This window comes from Mycteria americana, chromosome 4 (genome assembly GCF_035582795.1).
Source record: "Mycteria americana isolate JAX WOST 10 ecotype Jacksonville Zoo and Gardens chromosome 4, USCA_MyAme_1.0, whole genome shotgun sequence".
Classification (NCBI taxonomy): domain Eukaryota; kingdom Metazoa; phylum Chordata; class Aves; order Ciconiiformes; family Ciconiidae; genus Mycteria; species Mycteria americana.
Window position 1 is genome coordinate 63,317,743 of NC_134368.1, and position 24,328 is coordinate 63,342,070.

Genomic DNA, 24,328 nt, shown 5'->3' on the forward strand with positions numbered 1-24,328 from the left:
TTCTGTCTTCCCCTCGTATCATTAGGTGTAACATCATAAAAATGAATGCAATGATACCCAGTCTTTGCACCCCTTCCTCACTGTTTAACCCTTCAGTTCCCCAAAGCAGACAAGCCTGCAGCCAGCCAGCACCTCTGCTTCCTTGTCCGCCCCAAAGCAGTCTGGGGTGCTGCAGAAGGGCTTGCAGGGACAAGGACCTGCCTACGTTTCTAAGCCACTTCAGCCTTGTAGAAACTTGGCCAGGGCTTGGGCATATTTTGGCTTCCATCTGCTAAGTAGAGCATGGTGCAAGGGGAAGAAACATGAAGCAGCAGCAGCTTAGGGGAAAAAGTAAGTCCTGCAGAGGTCAGACAGGCAATCTCCACTGTGGAGACTCCATGGCAGCTGCAGCCTTGAATCCTTTGCCTTTTAGCTGGGCTTGTCACAAACAGAAGAACACCAATGTTGTATTCATGTTTTCTGTTGTTTTTTTCTTTAGGTATTAGAATGAAAATACAGCATTAAGTCTTCCACAGAAGTTTATAAAATATGTATTATTTAACCACACGACCAGAAGAGCTCCCTAAGGTAACTGCTTATTAAGGCAGTTCTTTAAAAATCACTATTATGTATCTAGCAGACCAGAACAGCTCCTTTGAAGCATTTCCAGTCAATCCTGCTAATAAATATTTAGCACGATGCAAATTGAAAATGCACTCTCAAAATCCTTCAGAAAGGTAGCCACTAGATAAATTTACAGCTTTAGCCACTTGGTATATTTTTCTCCCTGAGATTCCACCATCAGTGAGAGCACATTATCATCTTAATTGCATGCCAATTTAAAAAATACAAATAATTTTTTTTCCTTAAAAGAAGAACAACAAATGAAGTGGAAAACGCTTTTTTTCCTCCCCCTTCTCTTCTCCTCCACAATTAAAAGCTTCCTGCGTTTACACAGTCTTTTAAAAACGATTCCCAGAATATGAGAAAACTATTGTGCTCTGAAGCACAGTCAATTCTTGAACCCAATTAAAGAGCCTTTGGCTGCAGAGGTGTGCAGGAGTGAAACAGTTATTTAGTAGAAATAGGCTCCCTTCAGCGATGGAAAGGAATCTGTGAGTTAGAAGACTCTCAACAGTGCAAACTGCACGTGTTAGTGTTGTGCTTCAGAAAACAAGACGTGGAGATAAAGAGGGTGTGGAGATTACTTTGAATAGCTCCATCTTGTATCCACAGAAAAAAAAAGAACCGAGCGATGAAAGAGAACATGGGAATGATGCTGCAAGAATGAACACAAAGGACTCTTCACCAGAAGAACAAACTGAAAGTTTACTGCAAAGTTGATTTGCTTCTATTTCGTGCTACTGCGCATTACTTTTTGGTTGCAGGAGAAAAAGCACAGATGCCCTAAGGCATGTAATTTCTAAGCATTTTTGGCTTTCTTTGCAGTTCTTTTTGGTGTGGCTTGTGGTTTTTGTTTTGTTCTTTGTACAGACTTGCTGTTGCTTTTTCACAGTTTTTCTTTTCCATAGTGCAATTTTATAGCAATAAAGAAACAAAGCCATCGATGTTTTGGTGTAATTGAAAATCCGAGATTTAAAATTAGGGACAATTAGGTACTCCAATGCACTGAACACAGATTTGTTTGCACCGCTCCCATTAACTAGAACGGGAATCATGGGGATTACCACCCATGCACCTTTCTGAAAATTTACTTCTGTATTTATATTACCTTTAAGCACTCTCAGTGACAGAGCACAGTGGACCACAGCTTTGCTATTGGTATAACAAGTCTGTATTACACAGGATTAACTTGGGAATGTTCACCTTGAATTCATGTAATGTCCAATCAAAGAATATAAAGCCAATACAGTGACAATTGGTTGGCAATACATATGCAGCACATTTACTCTGCACGTTAGCTGTATGCCTGACCATTTTCCTGCACAGTTTGCTCTTCTGCCTCAAATGCGAATGACAGAAGCTTTAATGATTTTTCAATATTGATCTGACAGCTGGTTCATGAGACCACACTGATAAATGAAATTTATCAGCCATTCAGGTCATTCTTACTTGATGAAGGGTCTGTTATCCTCATAGCTAAAGAATGCGTAGACATAAAGACAAGAACACCAACATTAGAAATATAACGACACAGAGACTATAGCTTACTGCTAGTCCCCCTCCCTTCTCCCACCAGCCATCACCAAAACCAAAGGCGGACCGGCATCAGGTGCGCCTGGTACACACCAGCCAGCCTGGCTTGCTGCCCCAGGGAACTGAAACATGACCGAGGATGCTGGCTTCATGCACAGAAGCGAGCATCGTTAGCTGTGAGCTGCAGCTACCCCTCCTGGCTCCAATCACGCAACTGTCAATTGACTTTGAAATCTCTTTTAAAAATCATGGGTATCTCTGGAGAAGACAAGTTTTGAAACTCCAGTGTAGCCATCACAGAAGGCTTTCATGCGTTCAGGTGGCAAAACTTCACCGTGCCTCCAGCACTCTCCGTCTGCGGTGCTGTAGTGTATTACAGGAACCTCTTTATTGCCGTTTACTTTTTCATAAGTGTAACTCCCAAGTTGCCAACTTACGAGCCAGACTGCAGCGTGATCTTCTTTTTGAGATAACGGCATTAGGATCTTCTAAAGCCCTGGGTGACAGAAAGCATTGACCTATTTACTCCCATTTCACGGGGAAGGACAAAGAAAGGACTCTGCCAAGCAAGAGTGCAAAGCAGCCTGCTGCAGTGAAGAAGAAGCCAAGATGGACCACTCAAAATGAGCTTCTGCCACTGTGGGGACACAAGATTAGTTCCAGCCATTTTCCTAGGGGAGTCTCCCTGACCTTCTGGGACAGGCACTGTGCCTAACTCTGCCTGCGTGGTGGGCGATGTGCAACATGCGGGGAGGGCAGGCCAACTCCCAGGCCTCCTCTCCCCCGTGGCTGGAGCTTTTGAACCTGCGATCCCTTGCAGTGGCCACCATAGGTGCCAGAGATGGAGGCTGGCTCAATATGTTCATCTCATTACCCCTGCCAATGTAGCTGGGGCGAGACCATCCTGCTGAGACCTCCTTTGGTCAATACTGGCAATCTGTCAAGCTATACCCTCTGCTAAACAAACCACTCAGCTCCAAGTCCCTCAGCAGGGACCCCCTTCAGTCTGAGTTAGAAAGCAGCTGTATTAAAGCTGAATGATTTTCAGCAGTAACTTCTGACTGAGATGGACACTAAATATGTACAAGATGAGGCTTTGTGTTTTCTCCTCACAGTGGCTAATGCCAGGTAGGGACAACTTCTGCACCATTCACATGCACCTGAAGCCAGAGAGGGGCCATCTGAGTATCCACAGGAGCAGGATTTAGTCCTCATGGGAGGAAGGCGGTTTCACACAATATATTGTGCAAAACATTCCCACTTTCTCCCCACCTCATCTTTGGCTGCGACAGAAGAGGCAGCGATGCTGCCAGTCCCAGCTTTGTCCTGGCATGGTCACCTGGGGTCTTTGGGAAGGGGAGGGAACAGTCATCGAAAGGGCTGGATCTGGCCACGCTCATAACATTTGCTCTAACCCCACTCTAAGCAGCCAGATACAAGTAGAGGACACACCATGGGGGACAAGGTAGCTATCCCCACGTCACTGACAGGTAAGCAGTGCTAGCTCAGCTGCAGCACCTACGGCATCCCTGGGCTGTAGCCCTCCCTGCCTCCATCATCATCCTCCCCCAGCCATTGACAGCTTCCTGCAGCTCCGCTCCAGCATCCAACCGCCCCCTTCAGATTCCCTGGCTGCCGTCCCTGCAGGGATCCAGGGATCCCCCCTGGTCATCAGCTGCCACCCTGACAGCTGCTCACCTTAGATCTTGTGCCACATCTACCAGCCACATGAGGACATCTAAGGCACTCAAGTACCCTAAGGCACTCAAAGGCAGTATCTAATAACGCACAGAGAAACCACAAAGCTATCAGGATCAGGAAGGAAGGAGGAAGCAAGTGCAGAGAAGGTAGCTTGATGCAGGGAACTGAGACACAGCAAGGAAAGCTCAGCTCCTTTGGCTTAGCAAAACATAGGCTGAGACAGTGTGACCTCTGCATCTACAATGCATCTGGGGAGGTACCAGGAACACAGAAAAGCCGTTGGTATTAAAAGGCTCCCCCCTTAGCTGCACCAACGGGGATCTCCAGCCCATCCCAGCTGTGTATCATGATGTTGGTCAAAACCCTCTGCTTCTCTTTGCCCTCTCATCCACTCAGCCTGCAAGATCATCGTGGCAGCTTCCCATTGTGCTCTTGGCATGTCTAGCATCACAGGACCTGCAGCTCCCCCACGATGCAATTAAATTAAACAAAGACGTTAGACAGTCTGGAGCTCCCAGCCCAGCAACGTGGGCAGGAGCAGGGCATGAATTTCTATTACTGTGTTCACAAGCGCTCAGGTTTTATGGTGAAGACTTTACTGTTGAAATGTCACTGGCGATAGCTTATAAAAAGAGAGAATTAGGGAAATTTTTTACTCTGTTGCTGCTATCCAGACCCTTGCGAAGTTTTCAGTGATCTGTAATAGCCTTTCTTCAAGGCAGCTGAAGGATCCGTTTCATCTTTGCACAGCAAAACTGCAAAATTGGTAAACTCAGATTGCCTTTTAGCTTGAGGCTAACACTTCAAAGCAGCTCAGGAGAAAACCGTCAAAAAGACCTGAGCAGTTTGTACCCCTTTTCCAACTCAGATGTGCCTAGGAACCACTGCTCAAAGCAAGCAGGTGCCTAAAGAAGTGCGATTTTCAAAGATGCCTAACTCCCAAACACTTCAAATGTCTACACATAGGGCCCATAGGACTTGGTCTCTTATATCCCTCATGAAATTGAGATCATTCCTTTTCATTTTACCAACTCAAGTGTTGTAAGAAGCTTAACTCTTGTGTTAGCAACAATTCATGTCTGACAAAAATTACTCCAGAATGGTTTTTTTTCCCCTGGTAAAGTCTGAGAAACCTATCAGTGCTGCCATAATACTGTGTCAGTATCTGAAATACATAAAAACCATCACTTAGACAAGAGAAATGCCTTAGAAGCCTTGGAAAAGCCTTGGAAAATGGAGCTGCTAACTGGAAAACTGAGATTATATTCACTAGCAGTACAAGCAAATAATAGTTGAAGCAGAAATCATTGGAAAACCTAGCCTAGCACAGCTTGAGATGCTAGATCTAAAGTGCTTTCTCCAGATTTGGATAAATTCTTCCAATTCCTGGCAGTAAGGGATACAGCCCATTGAATTTAAACTAAGTGACTCTGACCTCTCCATAGTTAACAGGAGACTGGCACCCCCAAAGAGCAATTTATCCCCTACAATAACAGGTATTTAAGGTAGGTGAGGCTTCACCATTCCCTGAAGAAATACCTTTCCCTACTGACTGCAGAGGAAACCTGAATGATGGCTTAGATGGGGGGGCATCACTTTCAAATACCTGAAGTTAAAAAGCTGATCTTTAGTGGTTGCATTATTCCTTTAACCTGCAAAATCTTACCTCACCTCTCTTGTGTTTCTGTGCAGCCCAGATGATGGATAGTGGATGGTCTACCAATCTATATAAATACCTAATTCATTTTCTAATCTTAAAAAAGCCCTGACTTTACCTTGGGGCAAATACTTCTTAAGGTTAATTACACATCATGTAAAACTCTTTCAAAATCTTATTTAAGCTAGATGTCTTTCAATTTCCCAGAGTACTTTCTCCTTCAATGATGAGAAAGGACTGTTCATATTACCTTCTATATTCCTGTGACATTTCCAGACCAATACTTTTTTAAGAAGTTGCTAAAATTAGCTACTTATGTCCTTGTTTAGACGCTTAAGGAATTTCAAAACCAACGCATCCTAAGATCAGAAACCCCTTTCACACTTCCTATCCTTTTTAAAACCCCAACATGTACCTTTTTGACACAAGGCAACCGAATTCCCAGAATATACACTGACAGCCCAATACAGAGGCACAGACTATCTGCAACTTATATTATATGGTGCAAACCACTTCCATGTATGTAGATTACCAATATCGTGGATTGCTAAAGCCTTCATTTTTTTTTCAGCAGGAAAAGTAAGGCAAGAATTTACCTTCACACACAGATTGGTCCTAAAATGCTGCTGAACAGAGAAAGCCTGTTATCAAAAAGCAGCTATTCAGCTCTCATTTTAAAAGAATAATGTCTGGTCATCTTACATTTTGTCTGGTCTTCTTACATCTTACATAGTTTCTCTTTTTTTTTATATTTAACAAAGTGTAGCTTTTGAGCCACATTCAGAGTAAAACTGGGCCTTTAATGAAACCCTACATAACTAATCAACTTCAGGTGTTATGATTTTATTCAACCCTTTATGGTTTAACTTTACCTAACTCAAATTTATCGCTCTTTTGACAATTGAAAGTATTTTCCCATCTCTCTGATAGCAGGAAAAGGCTCAGTAAGCTCATGGACTCAGTGCTCGGGCCCCAAAATAACAGTTTGGGTAGTGAGCAAAAATGCCAAAGTGAGTACACAGGACCTTTAGTAGCTGTTACGGGTGATGAAACCCAAATAAAAATAGATGGACGATGTGCCCTCTCGAAAGCATTCGGAAAGACCCATGGAATTCATTTTAATATGGCGCAAATAAAGCAGAAAGACAGATGTTTCCTGCAGGCAAGCACAAGACAGACACAAAATAAAGCGTGCTATTGTGTCTCCCCGCTGCCTGCCAATATGAGGCAGCAGGGATGTTTGTTTTCTTTTCCCTTTTTTTTTAAATTTCAAGGATTAGAAAAGATTGATTTATTGAACTGCTGAAAATCTACAGGAAGGAGTTGGAAAGTCCAGCACTCCCCTCATAAAGCAAATGGGTTCATTGCTAATTAGTGAAGGAGCGTCTTCATGGTGAGAAAAATCAATTGCAAGCCATAAAAGAGTGCTTAAAGGATTTTGCCTTCACGTTTCGACAAAGTTACCACCTTGATGGCATGAAGCCAAATGTCTTCCTGATCGTCTTCCTTAGTCTGCTGGTGTTCATCATACGGCTTTTCCAAGCCATCATTTCCAAGTCTCATCTTCTGGCTCCTGCACTGTCTTTGACAGGAGGTGGCCGGTCCCCTGAAGACCTCTGTAACCATCTCGGGTGTCAGTGGGCCTATCTCAGCTTCATTTGCAGAAGAAACCCCTGGCTTTACATGCCTTGGAGATCTGTAAAGGTTGGGGTCCTACCCCTGGCATAAGGGAAATTGTATATAGATTGACAGCCACTTCTGACTTCCACTGGTAGCTCTGAAAATTTTATCCAGACAAAAGGAGGCCAAACCTTCCTTGGCCCTACGTGATGCCCAAGCCCAGGATTTGGGGCAACCTATACCTGTTTTTTTTCTGCCAAAGGCAAAGCATCATCCCTTTCCCCCTCAACTCATCCAGGGAAGTCATGGCCTGCTTTATGAGACTTGTTCTTAATTATTGCAATTGGAAAGAACAATTCTGTTAAGCTCATCTCATTTTCTGTAAGTAATTAATTACCCTCAGAATTGCTTACCCTGTTTATTTCCTTCCTTCTAACTTTGCAAAGGCATGGCATGATTATTCAAACCACACTGATGTGTAACCACATATCTGATTGTTTCCACACGATACAGATTCAGCAAAGCCTTTAGACACATTTGTATTATCCAAATAGCACCAGCAGGGCTTGCTGACAAAATACTTAAAATGTATGGCCTTTTAAAACAATAATCATGATTTATGGGTTCACAGAAAGACCTTAGGTATTTAATAGCTTCCAGGACACTCTCTCAAATCAATAACCGCTGATTGATTTTTTTTATTTTTTTTTAAATTTGGAAAGGACGACACCTGTCAGGGGGAAGATTAGTGCTTTACAATCAACGTTCAACATTAACGCAGCCATCACAAAACCTATAGGTAAACAAGCAAAACCCAAAGCCAAAACAGTCAGATATTAACCAAACCCTTCTGTGAAAAACTCACACAGCAGCAGATTGCAACAAACAAAATGGGATGCTGCCATCAACATTACTGGGCAAAAAAGGCACCCAGACAGAATTGCAATCTCAAATGTTTTTTCAGCAATAAGCAGGGTTTCTGCCTCTGAGGTGCTCACAAACTCTGTGCTCTGGCAAAATATAAATGTGCCGTATCTTGTCTTGGTAGGAAGCTTGTGAATACTTCATTTTGTGCCAACTCCAAGTGATTTTTCTGGGTTTGCTTTAGGCTGCCTGTTCAAAGTTTGCTCATGCAGAGATGCAGATGAAGGCTATATAGGAGCAGCACTGAGCTACCCAGGGGACTAGGAAGCGTGGTGCTTTCTTACACAGGATCCAGGGAGATGCTAAGCTGACCGTCGGGCTTGTGAAGGCACGGTACTCTCTGTCAAGGCCATATGAGACACAAAGATCATAGCCTGAGCTCCTGTACAAGGAAAGTGATGCAGGCAGCTTCTAATGCCCAGCTCAGTACTCCACGGCTAACATCTAAACTTTGCACAGGGGGAGTTTTTCCAAGGGAGAAAGAAAGTTATTCTTCGTTTTCAGAAGTACCCAGATCATTTGGTCATACTTGCAAAACACTCCTGTCAAGTTTTCTGGTCACAGAGAACACGCTGCCTGCACGTTCCAAGCACCGTTAAAATGCACACTTCATTTCTCATCCCAGTTTATCCAGACCCAAACACTGGCTCGAGGGTTCTTTTTGTTCCCTAGGATCAGACCATACTTTCCTGGAACAGGAATCCAGGGATGATCTCTCTCCAAAAGGCATCCCTGGAGCTGCTGTGCTCTGAGCCTGCTGTGCCCAGGAGTCAGATGAGTCCAAAAATGCTGCATATAGCACTATCTGGGAAGGACAGATTTTCAACACCCTATTCTTGAACAGCCCGCTCAGTTAGTCTTTCTATTTTGTTAGTAGGACTGTATGAAAATCTTAACAGAAAGCTCATTCTTTACAGGCACTGCTATTTCATTTAACATTGTAAGTTATAAGTAATGGTCAGTCAGGATTCTGGGTCATGTTTAACAGAGGTTCACTGTGGCTTCTGTAACTGTTTGCATTCCCTAGCTTGTGTTTCAAGCCCTTTGTACTTCTTCCTTTCCACCACTCACGCCAATGCATGTGCCTCCTCAGAGCTGCACGGGTGCATGTAACCTCCTCTCCCCACTTCCTCCTCCAAAGAAGGAGTCTGCACCTTGCCACAGACCCTCAGCCCTTACTTTGCTGGGAACCAAGAATGCTGAAGATACAGGACTGGGCCTTCTGAACCCAGACGCTGCGCTGGGCACGCTCCCAAAAGCTGGACCCCTTCGTTGTACCATGTCCTCGCTGTGCACTCCCAAGCAACCGCAAACCCAGAAGGAATGAAGGATTAAAGTGCTGTTCTGCAAGTCAAGTCCCCTGGGTGAACCTAATGCAATATTCAATTCCAGACCCTTTGACATTACAAACTATTTCCAAGTTGTAGCGTCTTATGATTAAACAAAAAAGATCTGGAAACCGATAGATGAGTTTAAATCTCAACAGAAAAAGATTAAATAATCCTTATTGTCTCCCTACTTTCACTTGTTTCTAAAATAGCTAGAATAAAGCACAAATTAATCTTCCTTTAGTAAAAGGATACCTGCTACAAATTATCGTTCTGCATCGGTAATGTAAGCTCTTCCTACTGAAGGAGAAGAAATCTTGCATTTTCAAAAGTCTAACTTGTTCCTCACTGCACCAAACCCAGGATGTTTACTTTTTCTGCATTTCAATCAGCTGAGTAAATAAAACTAGACTGGTAAATCTCTGTTCCTGCCAGCACAATACCGCTGTGTTAAATCAAGGATTTAATTTAAACATTTCCACAGATGATTTTTGGAAGTTCTATTTAACCTTTGTTTTCAATTTTCTACCTAACTCTGAGGATTTTTTTATGACTTAAGAAAACCCGCAGGACTGAAACAACAAGCTAATCTGGGGGCTGGGATTAGTCATGTCTCTTTAAATAAAATACATATGTTGAAGCAAGAAAATGAGCAGATAATCACTTACACCCATACAACATATGGGGAGAGTGGGATATGGAAACGGTTTGTAAAGGAGGCATTTTCAACAGGGGCTTCTCAGTTTTGTGCCTGATGGTCCTCGCCTCTTGCCTCCCCCAGCCTGGGCTGGGCTCCCTAAAAGAGCCTGGACTGGGCTTGCGAGGTTTTATATAGCAATAATCAACGCTGAGTCTTTGCATTTGGCTCCTACTTTCGGCTTTTAGGTTGCACATTCTCAGATTTATTTCTGTAAGCCTGTGAGCAAGAGACTCCCATGGAAAAAAAATTAAAAATAAAGGAGTATGGTGTGAGTTTTCTTTCAAGTCAGAAACTTGGGAGAACGTATATTTTTTTATTTATCCATTAAATCAGGGCCGTGTGCCTTTAGTCCTGGACCATTTGAAGCTCCCACGGCAGCCAGCAAGCTGAGGGGAGGCTCATTTTCATCATCTGGGGATTGATTTCTGAAGACTGCAATGCAGGACACATTTCTGCATCATTCCCATTACTGGGATTTCAGTGTGTGTTCTTGTGAATCTGGCCACACTACCTAAAAACATTATCTCCTGCGTTTTCAGAATAAATACATTTTTTCCACGGAATTTCAGGTTTTTGATATAGTGCTTATTCTATTATTGGAGAAGATGGGATCAGAGCAGGTTTCCACAAGAGGGAAGAAAGCTGCAACAAAACTACAGTGATTAATGCCAGGATTAAACTATCTCAAGGTCCCTAATTAATAGTGACTCTTTAGCAACAAAAGGAGCTCCCAGCTAAGACTCTGGATCTCCCTGTCTGAAAGAAAGAAAATTAAATTTCCAGGATGACTTTCGGGTGGGTTTCTATTGCACTGGATGAGCTTTTCCAACAAACCCAGCACTACAGACCGACATGCTCCTCTTTGAAGAGGTTCCCACGAGTTGTGCTTTCTAAAGACCATCCAGGTGGCCTATGGCACAAGCCAAGCTATACCCTGGTTAAAACAATAAAATAATAAAATAATAATTTTCTTAATGGGACAGAAAGAGAAGCAAGCTCACAAAGCCCTTCACCTCCTGCCTTCTTTCTAGCAGGTCCGCAACTGCGCTTGGCAGCTATGGCCGACGCGTCGCCCTTCCAAAATAAATAAAATAAAATCTCATTGCCACATACTGCAGCACAGAAGAATGTCAGGAAGTCTGGTCTGGCCGGGGGAAACGCTAACAAACCCAGCCGCAGCCAGGCAGTGCCGGGGGGAGAGGGGACGGGTGCCCGTGCGAACTTCAAAGGAAAGGTTATGTCTGTAAGGAAAAGAAAGGATGGCTTCTAGTCTCTGCTAGGAGAAAGAAGGTTTCACCTTTTCGCCTCCGGCAATTGTCCTGTGCAACTTCAGGTGCAGCAGCTGCTTGGTCCCATTGATGAATCCTTTCAATCTGCTTATAGGACTTGCCTTTTGTTAACAAAATAACATACCCAATTTTCTACCAGTTTTCCATGTCAGTAACTAATGCACCCCACATTGTGCACAGTAACAGCATATAGGAAAGACAGGACTTCAGATTTCAGTAGATATGGTGAAGAGCACATCTTGATTACCATCAGTGTAGCCCCTCTTTTTTTCCCTTTACTAATGCCACAATGACTTGAATGAGCAGTATTTAAATGGCTGCGGAACAAGCACTGTACTGCCACACAATGCAAAGGCATTTCAGGAGGGGTTCATCTAAAACCCTCCGTTTTGCACAGAGAATGGGGGTTAAGAATCTGGAAACACATGGATGGTTTGTTGTGCTGCAGCATCTGGCATGGGTCAGATGAAAACCTGGTGTGCGAGGACCACAAGCAGTCACAGTACATGCCTGACCACCCAGAAAGGAGTTGATGGATGGAAAACTGAAGAACCGTGCTGGATTATTCACATATAGATATATTTTCCTTTGTCACATAAGGCTTCCTACAGGAATGTGAATATAAAAAAGATTCAGTGTACTCCTGTCTATGACAGTCTGAGACATTTCACACATCTAACATCTACGTGGCACAATGGAAAAGCGCGAAGGAGAGACTTCGAGCTGCTTGTCTCCAGAAATCACTCCACACGGCAGCAACCTCCGGTAAAACAGCCTCACAGCTGCTCTAAAGTATTCCAGCTGGTAACATGTCCTCGCAAGGAACCATCTGCTAGCAAGAGTGCATCAATACCACACTGATATGCTTATAGTCTCCACCTCACAGGCTATAGATGCAAGCAGCACAGCAGGCTTTTGCCATCCAAAAAGATTGAGTAGTCCCTGGCTTGAAAGATGTCTTCCCTGCAAGCTCGTAAGGGCTAGGGGAATCAATCCTCCGAAACAACACCTTCCCAGGGACGTTTGTTGACAGTGAATCAGTTTGTGCTCATGAGCAATTTCGTGCACCCTTTGCATCCTGCTTACACTCTCAGATGGGCCACGAGTGAGATATAAGTGATGTGGGCAGAGCTACCAAAGACTAAATGATGCTCCTCACTGCCCATCTCTTCTCACTTATGTTTGCCGACAAGCTGCGAAGAGATGAAAGAGCAATGGCCACAGTGGACCTCGAGTGCCCAGAAACAGCCATTGGAAAAGGCTGGGAAGGAAAATCCCCTCCCACCCCATGTTTCGGGAGGCACAGGCAGAAGCTACACGCACCACCCAAGAGGCAGCCACTTCAGTGTCCTTGCCTCTGTCGCTTCGTACTAAACAGATCTTTAAAAGGCAGAAGAGATCCCCACCCTGGGTGAACCCTTAAAATTTCTGTTTAAATCTATTGAAGGAAGAAGTAAAATTGAACTTTTTCAAAAGGTCCTAGGTAAAAGCATGCTACTCTTGGTGATGCTGACTGTTGTGAAACGGGAGCTAGTCTGCCCTCCTGGCATCCGTAGCAGGCACAGAAACTCTTGCAGCTCCAAACAACGTATCCCATGTACACGAGCTCACATCTTCTCCTGGCTACATGCCTCAAAAGCAGGACTAGAGCATGAACCTAACTGTCTCAGTGGGTGCAACCCACTGAATCAGCTCAGTAGGACCCAGCCATACAGGGAGGATGGAGCCACATATGTGGTTACCCTACTTCCCTCTTGAAAGTGCTGGGCTATGCTGGAAAAGTTGACGTGGGTAAAAAAAAACCAGCTCTGTACTCATCAAATCTCTGGCTGAGTAACCCCTAGGTAACCAGTGCTCCACTGAGGGAATGTCAGATTCTCCCATGCTGGCACAATAATACAGGGACTGTTCCTGAAGGTTAGGGAAGTTTATTTTTACAACTTTGCACAGTGCCTACAAATCTTTCAGCCACACAGCATCTGGTTCAGGCACTGCCCTTTGAATGGCTTTTCTGTTGGTGCAGTAATTAAAGGTATCCCAGGTGACACCTGATCCCTTATCAAGTTCATTAATTTAAGTGGAGTTATTTGGCTCTCTATTTTCTATACTTTATAATGTATTTCTAACCTTTAAAGTGACATAGGCAAGCACCAGATTGCAGGGGCGCTTATTAACAGCCTATTAAAATATTTTATGGTTTTTATTTTTACGTTGCCATAGGGAATCAAGTATTTTGCTGTTGCTGAACAGGCTCAGGATTTATGTTGCGAGAGCTTCACCACAGCCTAACACAGAGCAGCACTAGAAAATGAACTGGGAGAACAAACTCTCATTCAGCTCCCCGTGTGCCGTAAAGCTGTCACATGCAGAAGGCGGCAAGGGGCCCTCCAACCCAGGCCCTTGGTTTGGTTTGGTTTTTTAAATATAAACCAGTAAGACAAGATGCAAGACTCTGGGACCATGCTGAGAGCCAGCAAAGGAAGCGCGCATCTTGAGGAACAGATCTGGGTGTCTTTTCACCAACCGTATAGACCCATGGAGGTAAGCTCAGAAAGGATCTTCCTGGTTACCTGTGAAATAACGCGGTCTGTGGCTTTTTATTCTAGAGCTGCTGTACCACATCCATATTTTGCAACTGAGTTAGAGCCAATGACTTTGGAAGAAGACTACGATCTTACCTAGAAGACTACGAATTTACCTAGAAGATGACTATGATCTTACCTAAAAGTTTTCCAGAGATTGCAAGCCCCTCACATCCCTAGGAAAGCTCCCTCAAAGGTGAATTCCCTTCTCTGTTAAAAATCTGCACCTTCTCCTAACTCAAGCATATCCAATACTGAGACAACACATGCCTTGGATTTAGAGAATTAACTTTGTCCTGCTTAGGTATTCAGAAATTATAATCAAGTCTCTTCTGAAATTCTTGTTTTGATAAACTTCCCATGGTGAGCTTGGGGTCTTCCCGAGTTTATACTACATTTCTCTTATTTTTTCAAGGATTAAAAAAATCATTTGTAATGAAGCAACATTTGGAGGGGTATCAGCAACTTACTTAAAAGTATTTTAATTGTTTGTGTTTACGAAACGTTTTAATAAAGTCAAATCAGGAATAGACAGTCATCTGTCAAAGAACATACAAAATATTTTACAATGACATTAGAATTGATGTAACTGGTTGTATAAATTCCTGGCATTTTAAACAAAGATACTAGAGATTAGCACAAGAAAGATTATTCAGTAGGCAATTATTATTTCTGCCTTAATTGTAAGGGCTTTGTTGGGTTTTTTTTCCCCCAGTTTTTAATTTAAATGTCATACTGCAAGGCTTTCTAGACAGATTTTGTGTGGGTAACCTTAGAAAGACTGTTCTCAGCAAGCAATCCCATAGCACTAATGCATGACGAGTAGTCATATTAATAAGTGTTATTAAATGTACCATTCCTTTAACGCCTCATCCAAGACTGAATGAAAGACTATCACGCTGGGATCAGTCCTGGACATCCAGGAGGGACTGCTCCTCCAAGTTCATCTTGTAGCTGACTGATGGCAGGAGAAAGGCACACTGCAGAGCAGCCTGCCTGCAACCTGGACAGGGACACACACAGCGAACTTGTGCTCTGTGGGTCCCTGAGCTCACTGGGGTCTCCTGTATTTGTACAGGCTCTGGTCCCCTTTCCTCCCAACCCTTGAAGAAGAAGCTGCGCCTAAGCAACTAAAACTTCACCCAAAGGACCATGCCAGGTTCTGGCACGCCAGCAGCACTGCAAGCCTTGCCTGCTGGGGAAGTTTTAAGGGGGTACTGACCTAGTTGAAATTAAAGCCGCATCTGCGAGGGTGGCTCTGCAGTAAGAACAATAATCTTGCTGAGAACTGCCTCGCAACTGTGCAATTCAGTCATCTCCTAACAAGCTCCCCTCGCACCTCTTCTCCCACTCCCAGCACGGAAGAGGGGACAACCAACTTCCAGCCGTGTTGCACAATGCTCTCCTTTCCTGGGCAGGCAGTAAAGCGCTGACTCCCAACAATTTCCTCCTCCTGAACTTCATTAGATGGTTTTATTAATTAGCAGTCTCCCCGTCTTATCACACACTGCACCTGAAATCCCACCTGTATTTTTGAAGCGAGTAATTAAAGCCAGAGGTACATGAATAAACAGGCACTGACGGAGACTAATATTCTCTCAGTATAATGAAGCAGCTTTCTAGACAGTAAGATGCCCAGGCTCAGATGTTAACCGAGTGCAAGGGCAAAACATGCCTTGGCTGGCAAGCACATCCTCTGATGTGGGCACGCCCAGGTAAACCCCCGGTAACTTTGCTGAAACTAATCAGGTTCTGGGGAGAATTTGGGTCACTAAATCTGTCAGGGACCAAAACAAACAGAAAAGAAGTAAGGCTGCCACCCTCAGAGCACAGAGAAGTAGTAATGATCAACAATTTCAACACCTTCCCTGTAGAGACTGCAATAATTAGCCAGTAACTACTGGGCACGATTTCCTTTTATGTAGAGGGACTAGGAGGTTACCTGCTTCAAGGACAGCAAATGCAACTTTACTTACTTCATGCAAAATTGGCTGGAAAATACCACCACTGGCAGCCAAATCCCAATAAGGACAGTGCTTCATCATCAGCCACTTGTTGATACCTGTTAGAAACCACTCTGCAGTGCCATAACCCAACGCATTGCCTCTGGTTATCACTGCTGCCGGCAGAGTTGGTTCCCCTGTACACTCCTTGGAGAGGAACAGGGCCATAAACAACAAAAGACAGAAACAGGCAGAGAGAAAGAAAAAAACCCAACCACTTACTTGATATTGTCAAGACATCCAGATTCGGGTTTCAGTATGGCAGTATGATGAAACATTTTATAGAGAGCGATCCCAAGGAAGATGACATTAAGCTGCAATGGGGGGGAAGGAAAACAAAAAAGGGTTACATGACACAGCACAACATGATGAGGAGAAAGTCAGCTTCTTCTCTGTAACAGATGAGTTGCTGCAGTTTTATAGAGACTAAATCAAAGAAAATTGCCAAGCATTTTATAAGGTGAGCTGGCCTGTAGACTGCAGGACTGGTGATGCCACAGCATTACCAAAGCTGTGGCACTGCATATGTTACTGATAGGGGGCTGGTTCCAACATGAATTGTAGTGCTTCAAATGATGTTATGGAAAATTAAAAATATTTGCTGTAACTGCTCTTCTGTGTCTGAGGTATACAGTTGTGAAAAGTCATTCCAAGCATCTTGCTTAGTCGGCCCCATTGTAGTGAAGCAAAAAAGCATCTTTTTCTGTGAATATACCTTTTAAATATGGTGTAACAGGGGAGATGGGCAGGGAAATCATGACTGCTGAAGATGCTTAGCACAATGCAAAGTTGAAAAATAAAAAGGAAAAAGAGTTTGATTTGTTCTGTAAAAGATGCAATGGTGTTTCAATGCCTCAGTGTTAACAAGGCTGCCAGTTCCTGGAAAGGTATTCCCCCAAAAGCCCAGGCCAGGGTTTGAGACATAATCAAAAAGGGAAGATATCTTTTTATGAATGAATTGCTTAAGGGGAAAAAAACCCAACAGTTGTAGCTGGTGGCACGGCTCCCTGATGTGGAAGGCTGCTGAAATGGCCCCCAGTTGCAGGAGAAGCAGGAGAAGCAGGGACAATGTCTGCATTGAAGTCAGAGTGCCTGGTTTGCTGTGTTAGCCAAACTGCAGTCTATTCAAAACAAAGGATGGTTTATTTAAGCCATATTGTAGTGATTAAAGTATAAGAAAACTCCAGCTGCCTCTAAAGGTGGGTTCTCTACCTTGTTGCAGTGTTAGCTGATATGCTGGCAATGTGTTAACCATGAAGTCACACAAGCTTCAACTTCTGCTGGGAAGGAAAAACCCCCATCAAACCTCTCTTCCAGTCTGGACTTTATTTCATTCCCCCCACCCCAGACTTCCCCTTTTTGCATGATCGATGCAAAGCTTTGCTCTGGAATTCAAAAGTGGGGGCAGTGAGGGTCCTCAAAATAGAGTTTGGCATTTCTAAATGTCCAATGGTAGAAACCAAACTCTGCAAACGCCTGCTCCGAAGCTCCCCGGCCTGTTTTGATCAAGTATTTTGCAATGCCAAGAGCCGCTCATAATGAGGGTCTAATTGCTTGTGCCAGGTGGGGTCAAAGAAGAACATGCGCTTCTGAAATTAATCTGTGTAAATTAAAGATAAAGAGTAAAGGGACAGCAAAAGTTTTATTTCTTGACCTGAGAGATGGAGTAGTTAATTAGGAGTTCTTACCATAATTATCAAGGTCGCCGGTCCTATAAAGCTCCAGATGAAGTAGGTGTCAAGTCGGAGCCAACATCTGCAATGAAACACAGGGGAGAGAAGGCATTCAAGGACTGCACCCAGGACATACATCAAGAGTGAGCGAGTGACAGAGAAGAATGTGAGCTGCAAAACACGCCGGTGGGAGACAGGAAATATTACATTGCTTGTTCATTTAAATGCTGAATTATGTGCCCAATTTCTGACAGCGCTATTGATGGAGTAAGATAATTACCTCTGGAGGAAGCAGGGAGAAAATGGCACAAGGCCTAGTTGCTAAGGCTTTCTGCATCTGTCAGAAAAAAACCTTAAAACTGTGGGGTTTTTTAAGGAAGGGGTCCGATGAGCATCCATGGAGCTGCTTCTTCACTTTAAGCTCCTCTTCCCTATCCGGCTCTCATGCAACGCAAACTGTCTGTCAACTGTCAAGCAAGATGACATTTCTCCAGCAAGCAGATCAGAGCAAATTTGGTGCAAATAGAAAGCTCGATTTGGATAACAGAAGGCTGAGGTTTAATTAGGTTCAGCAACTTCCCCTTTAGAGTGTTTTATTTCCCTGAACCTTCGGAGTGTTTTGTTTCCACTAATGTTTCAAGGGTTGCATATGGTCTGTGCTATCACATGAAGTTGATTCATGGCCTAAAACTAAATTATTAATCGCTTAATTTCAACCGCATTTAATACTCCCCACATTTTTTAAGGCCCCTGGGAAATTACATTTCCATTCCTAGTTCATTCCAGGCGACGGGAAGATAAAATGGAAGTGACTGGTAACAAGACAGACGAATATAAATTCCAAGAAAGTTTCACATGATGTTTAAAATAATAATATCTTGTCGTGTTTGCAATGCTGCAAATCACAGCTCCATTTATACACAGGGGAATAAGAAAGCATAAAACCACTCTTATACTAAATATCCGATGGAATTTCATAATTAGGCAAGTGACAGGAACTGTATATATGAATTTATCATGGTGGAAGAGATAGCAGTTCTCACAAATGACAGCTCTAGTGCACGTGCTGAATGTTTTTTCCCTTCCAATGGACTTTGCAACAGGCAGAAAGCTCTGTGCCAGCAGCCCCACGGAAGAGATGAGCAGGAGCTGCCTGCTGAGAAAATAAAACATGCCCTGAACTTCTACGACTGGGAGAAGCCAAGATATGAATAAATTCAAAGATGTAGATAAAGATTCTCACTTCCCTCCCTGACCGTATAAATTTCAGGTCTCCTCAGTGTTGAAGGTGTATCGATACGTATATATGGTCATACTGCTGTTTGTCGCAAATAAAAATACCATCAATTCCATGACCATCGCTCCTTAACTGCCTGTGCAGGTGTTCATCCAAAATCTTCATGTGACAGCATCAAAATCTTAATGCAAGAGGCAAACAGAGGCTTTCAGAGCGATTGTGGGGAAATCTTGTTTCCTCTGCGGCTGCTGAAGTTCAAGGTGATGTAGATGCAGCTGGTAATGGAACAACATGAGTGACTAGAAAGTATTTGAGTCTGATTTCCTATAGGAAAAGGTTTATGCGATCATGACATCTGTGTATCACCCATAATAACATCTGAAATGTTGCCCAGTTGCAACTAGATTTGACAGAGGAAGAGGTTTCAAGGATAATAAAGTCCCTGTAAAAAGTCCTCCCCCCCATCCCTGAAAAAAGACATCCGCATAGCAGCAGCTCACACATTATATGGCATTTCAGACTTTATACCTACCCCATCCCATTGGAAAAAAAGTGTAACTAGTGCTTATGCCTCAGCTGCCACATATAAATCAGGGAATACGCAGCCCCACAATTTTTTTCTACTGATAATAAGAGTGCTGGTGTGTGGGAGAATACTCAGAGGGGTTTTGTTTTTTTTTTTTTTTAATTAAAACATTTTGAACTTTTTTTCCAGTTTAACATTCAAAACATCCCCTAGCCCCTGCTACACAGGAGTCAGGAGCACAGTGTATTTTAATTGCCAAGCAACTTGGTCTTCCTTCAGCACAACGAGCGACCTGGCTTTTGGAAAGCCCAGGGAAGAGGAAAGACATAAATACTTTCTTTACTCCTTAAAGCATGATGGCCAGCCATATGGTCACATCTGATGCATATAGATTGGGACATAGGGAAAATCGGTCAAAGCTGAAATACAGCATGAGGGAAAAGCCGTGCCGGGCTGAGCAAAGCAGCGCAAAGCAATTTGTTTTCTTTCCAGCCAGCCAAATGGTTGAAATTTTCCACCCCGTTCCCCTAAAAAATCAGTTGCGGAGCACAATTCAGTGACAAGAGACAGATTCTGTGGATGGGAAACAGCTGAGGATCCAGGTCCTGCCCTCAGGATAAGGGGGACAAGCATGGAGCAAAAGGGTCCCCTTCCAACAAAAGACAGCTTCATCTAAGCAAGAGTACAGCTTGTGAAAACCAGAGAAGGCTTTTTTCACCTCTCTGCATGCTTTAAAGAACGTGATGTCGTTTTTTATTTGTTTGAATAGAAAAATCACCTTTCTATGAACCCATGTATGACACTCAGTCTTGGGCGACTAAACGGAAAGCTGCAGGACTGCCTCTAATCTGCAGAGGGACTTTAAAAAGCCGGGTTTTTTTGTGGTCACCAGGAAGAGATGCAACTCTGAACCCATTTAAGTCATACCTCATTAAAAATGCAAATTAAGACCAAAACATCAAAACACAGGCATCCGGCCAATTGCGTTGAGGAGCTGTAAATTGCTAATCAGACAAATACCACACTGAGCTTTTCTTCCCTTAAAAGACAAAAACCCACACACACAATGAGCTGCATAAATGAGCTCCTCAAAACAAGGAAGCAATCAGGCAACTCACTTCCCGAAGTTGCTAATCTTGGGCTGCCGAGTTACTTCTGACCCCCCATGCACAGCTGCACCATGAACACGGACTTGCCACATTACAAGTTTAGACTCTGCTGCCATTAAGCAAACAAGCTGCTTCAGGGCTCAGTACAAGACGGACCGGATTATCTGAAAGTCTGAAGATGCAGGGAATGCTGCTCAAAACCCCACTGCTTCTTCCAAGAGTCACACCAGCGTATTCAGTGCTTGTAACAAGCTCTGTGGCATTGCTTTCCTTTACTTTTTAATTTCCTCCTTTTCCACAGTGACAAGTCACTATATTCACCTAAAGCTTTTCCCAAGTAATAAAGACTACAAAGAGTTTACTCTATTTTCTGCATGAAGAGAAATCAAATACTAAACTATCCCTGGTGTGCATTAAATATAACCAATAAACAATCATTAGCTGCCATTGGACCATAAAATTTGAAGAGCCCTAAACATATCATGTTGTTCATGGGAGCTCAGCGGGTTTGTTTCACGTGGCTATACAGCCTCCTTGTCTGGGTGCGGTAATGGGATATGTATGCACAAGACATGCCTTTCAAGGGTGCAATATAGGTTCTGCTTAACGCAGTCCAGTGTCCACATTGCTCATGCTTCCTCCTCCAAATACCCGGCACGAACACTGAAAATAAAACAAGTTCAGTGGAGCCACCCAAGACAGACCGTATTGTTAGAAGCTATTTTCCGAGCAACGTTAACATGCATGAAATGTCGGCGGCTGGCTGATGGACTTGGAGGCTGTGTACATACACTGGGCTTTCATTTTGCTTTCTGACAGCTGGATTGCTTACCATATATATCCTGCTTTATAGCATACCAAAAGGGGACACACACACACACACACAATAGAGAGATTCCTGTCACGATGAATTTTGATCACCAGTGGATGAATATACCTACAAGTACGTTTTCTAAAATATATTGAACCATGCAAAGCATAGCCGTTTTCCTCTGAGATTTGTAAGAGGCATTGATACGAAACCCAGGACAGTATGGGAATATGGAATAGCTTCTTGCTGTCGATTTTGGATGGCCTGCTACTTAAGTGAGTCCTCTTAAAGGGAGGCTGCTAAAGTCTTAATCCAGCTTTTACTGAATTTTAGGCACAAGTTATTTTCAAACACTAACAACTGCAAATGCTATTTTCCCTCTGCATTTCGCAGCATTGCCCACGACAATGCTTGACATCAGATTCGGCCAGGAGATGGATGGATTTGGTTAACACACAGGACAAGGCAAATGATGTAACTTTTAAAAACTGCAACCCCAGTATCTTCTTTTTCACAGCAAACCTTGAGATGTGGCCATTTAAGACCCAGCAGCTGAAAACCTGGCCCGTAAGAAATGGTGACTTGGAAGTTCACATGAACATCGCCAGAATCGTTTTGGCAATTTTGGGGGACCACATTGTCTGCAGTGGGGCTTCCTGCTTTTCACCTTTACTTTAGAAATTACAATCAGAACAAGGTGAGATGCAACATTTCTGATTTATTTGGGGGAAAGGACCAAACACAGCTCAGCTTGCTCACATGAATAGTCCCATGCTGGCCTGAATGGGATGATCTTTTAATGGAATCCCTATGCTGCTGCTTGGATATAAAAGCAAATTAATCTCCTAATATGAGTGGTTTGAACTGCTCTTAAACAAAAAAATAAAAGGAAAAGGAAAAGGATCAATTCCAATCCTTGGAATAATTAAGTGTAAGAGAGTATCTTTACTGGGCAGCTACTCCAAAACACCAGTATGAACACTAGGACATGGGTTGCTTCAGAAAATCATAAGCACCAAGTGATAAGCAAAGAAACAGAGAGAGGAACAACTGCCTGTTCCCAGCTATGTAATCTGGGCATGTGTTACAGGAGGGTTGGATTTAGAAAGGAGAATGAAATCAAGAAAACCTACATTGGGTGTCTAAGCAAATCATTCTGAGATGTATGAATGGTGGCACCAAATGCCAGGCAAGAAACAAATAACACTAACAGCTCCATAAGTCCTGCTTAAACAAATGCAATAAATAATGGAGGGAGGCAAGTAATATATTCCAGAGGATGTTTTACAAAACCTGGCAAAACCAAGCAACTTCTTGCAATCAAATTATGTATGCCTGGCATATAGTTCACTACAAATTCTAATCAGTTCTACCCTTCTAATAACATTATACAGAAAAATACATCATCATCCATCAACCAGATGGAGCATGATAGTTATACAAAACATATTGTATGTTTTTTATTTTCCACTATGAGAACGTGATAAAATTGTGCACTCTGGAATTAGAGATTATGAATAAATATTTTAGGCTCTGCAAATCTCTGTAAATATTTATTTGCAAAATATTATATATACATGTTTAATCATTAAAAATACTACTTTATGCTGTGGGGAGGGAGAGAGATTTTACTGGCATAGACATAGGACTGCTGCCTCCTCAACACAAAGATAGCAAAGTTTTGTTGTTCACCTCCAGCAAATTTCAGCCAAACTTTCTGCCTGTACCTCCGATGCCATGGAGACATTTGGGCACCCAAGGCCTGTTGGGAAAAGGCAGTGTATCCCATGGAATATGTTTGTTTTGCTGTGCTTCAGAAAGGTCCATATATTCATTTAACAGGAGTGGAAACATTTCAGCAATGCCAAGCTGCCATGGTGCTTTATGGGAGATGTGGTTAGGTGCTGAACGTTCCCACTCTCTACAGCCAGCCTGCTGCACGCCGCTATCTCCCACAATCTACATTGGTACTCTGCTTGTCCCTACAGAGCATCACGAGGGACTTTGCAAAGATGAGGGCAGGTGCAAATCAACTGCTGTCTCACATCCAAAGCGATACCCTGGGCTTGGGGATGTCCTTTTACTACGAAGGAATGAAGTAAGGAATTTTCAACACGCAACAGTTATAGGGCACTGTAAGAGAATGCAGTTGGTGCTAGCTTTCATCGCAAACTAGCGGCAATGCTGGGTTTTCTTGGTAGGCAGCCCAAAACATTGAGAGAGAAGTCAAAAGGATTGCTCTGGTGCTACAAGTCCTGCAACAGTAACGCTGCAGAAGTCACAGGGTGAACAATGTGGAAGGCAGCCATTAAAACCCCAGACTGTGAACCAGACCAGTGAGAACACAGCTCCAGCAATGGCAGATGTGCGGGAGCATCTCAGCTGGCTTTCCAGGGAGCCGGACTCACGGCCCTTTGGCTGTAACCTGTTTGAGGCTCAACGTGCCCCATGTAGGCCACTGTGAAGGGATAGGTCCTCCATAGAAACACCGCAGTAAGAATAAATTTGCCTAACGGGACAAAGCAGAATGTTTCAATACCTGATTCAATGCGGGCTTATATACCGCTCAGGAGGGGATGTGAACAGAAGAGTGGGTTGGGGCAGAAAGCACGTGGCAGCTGATGGAAACAGTCTTCTCCAGAAACTGTAATCAGCTGTTGTGTTACTTTTTCTTTGCCCCCTAGGTCTGTCAAAGTCAGTCAAACTACTTTGGATAAATTGGTAGAGATCCTTGAAAACTTACTCCCTCCTACCTTTATCTGTGTGGGTCACTTCCTTTCCACAAAGTATGACATTTATAAAAATTTAGGTTGCTATTCTCCTACTCATGGGAGGAACATGATGCAAATACCCAGCTGGGATCCAAGCCTACCTGCTGGCACAGTAATGGATCATGAGCAGCTCCACTGCTCTACAGATTTGCTTCTGCAAGGAATCAGGTTCATGTATACCAATAAGGTTTCAGGCAAAAATTTTGCAGTCGAATTTAACAGAATATCAACTGCTGCCATGGCCTGACCCAACCTATGCTA

At 43.4% G+C, this 24,328-nt stretch overlaps 1 protein-coding gene across 1 annotated transcript in view; it reads right to left on the minus strand.

Moving 5' to 3' along the window:
• ADGRL3 (adhesion G protein-coupled receptor L3) overlaps positions 1–24,328 on the minus strand; it is a 516,043-nt gene that overhangs the window by 28,537 nt on the left and 463,178 nt on the right. The window contains exons 18-19 of the mRNA XM_075500809.1: positions 17,629–17,695; positions 16,163–16,254 (exon numbers count right to left, since the gene is read on the minus strand). Coding sequence (XP_075356924.1) covers positions 16,163–16,254; positions 17,629–17,695 — 159 coding nt within the window. The remainder of the gene's footprint in view (positions 1–16,162; positions 16,255–17,628; positions 17,696–24,328) is intronic.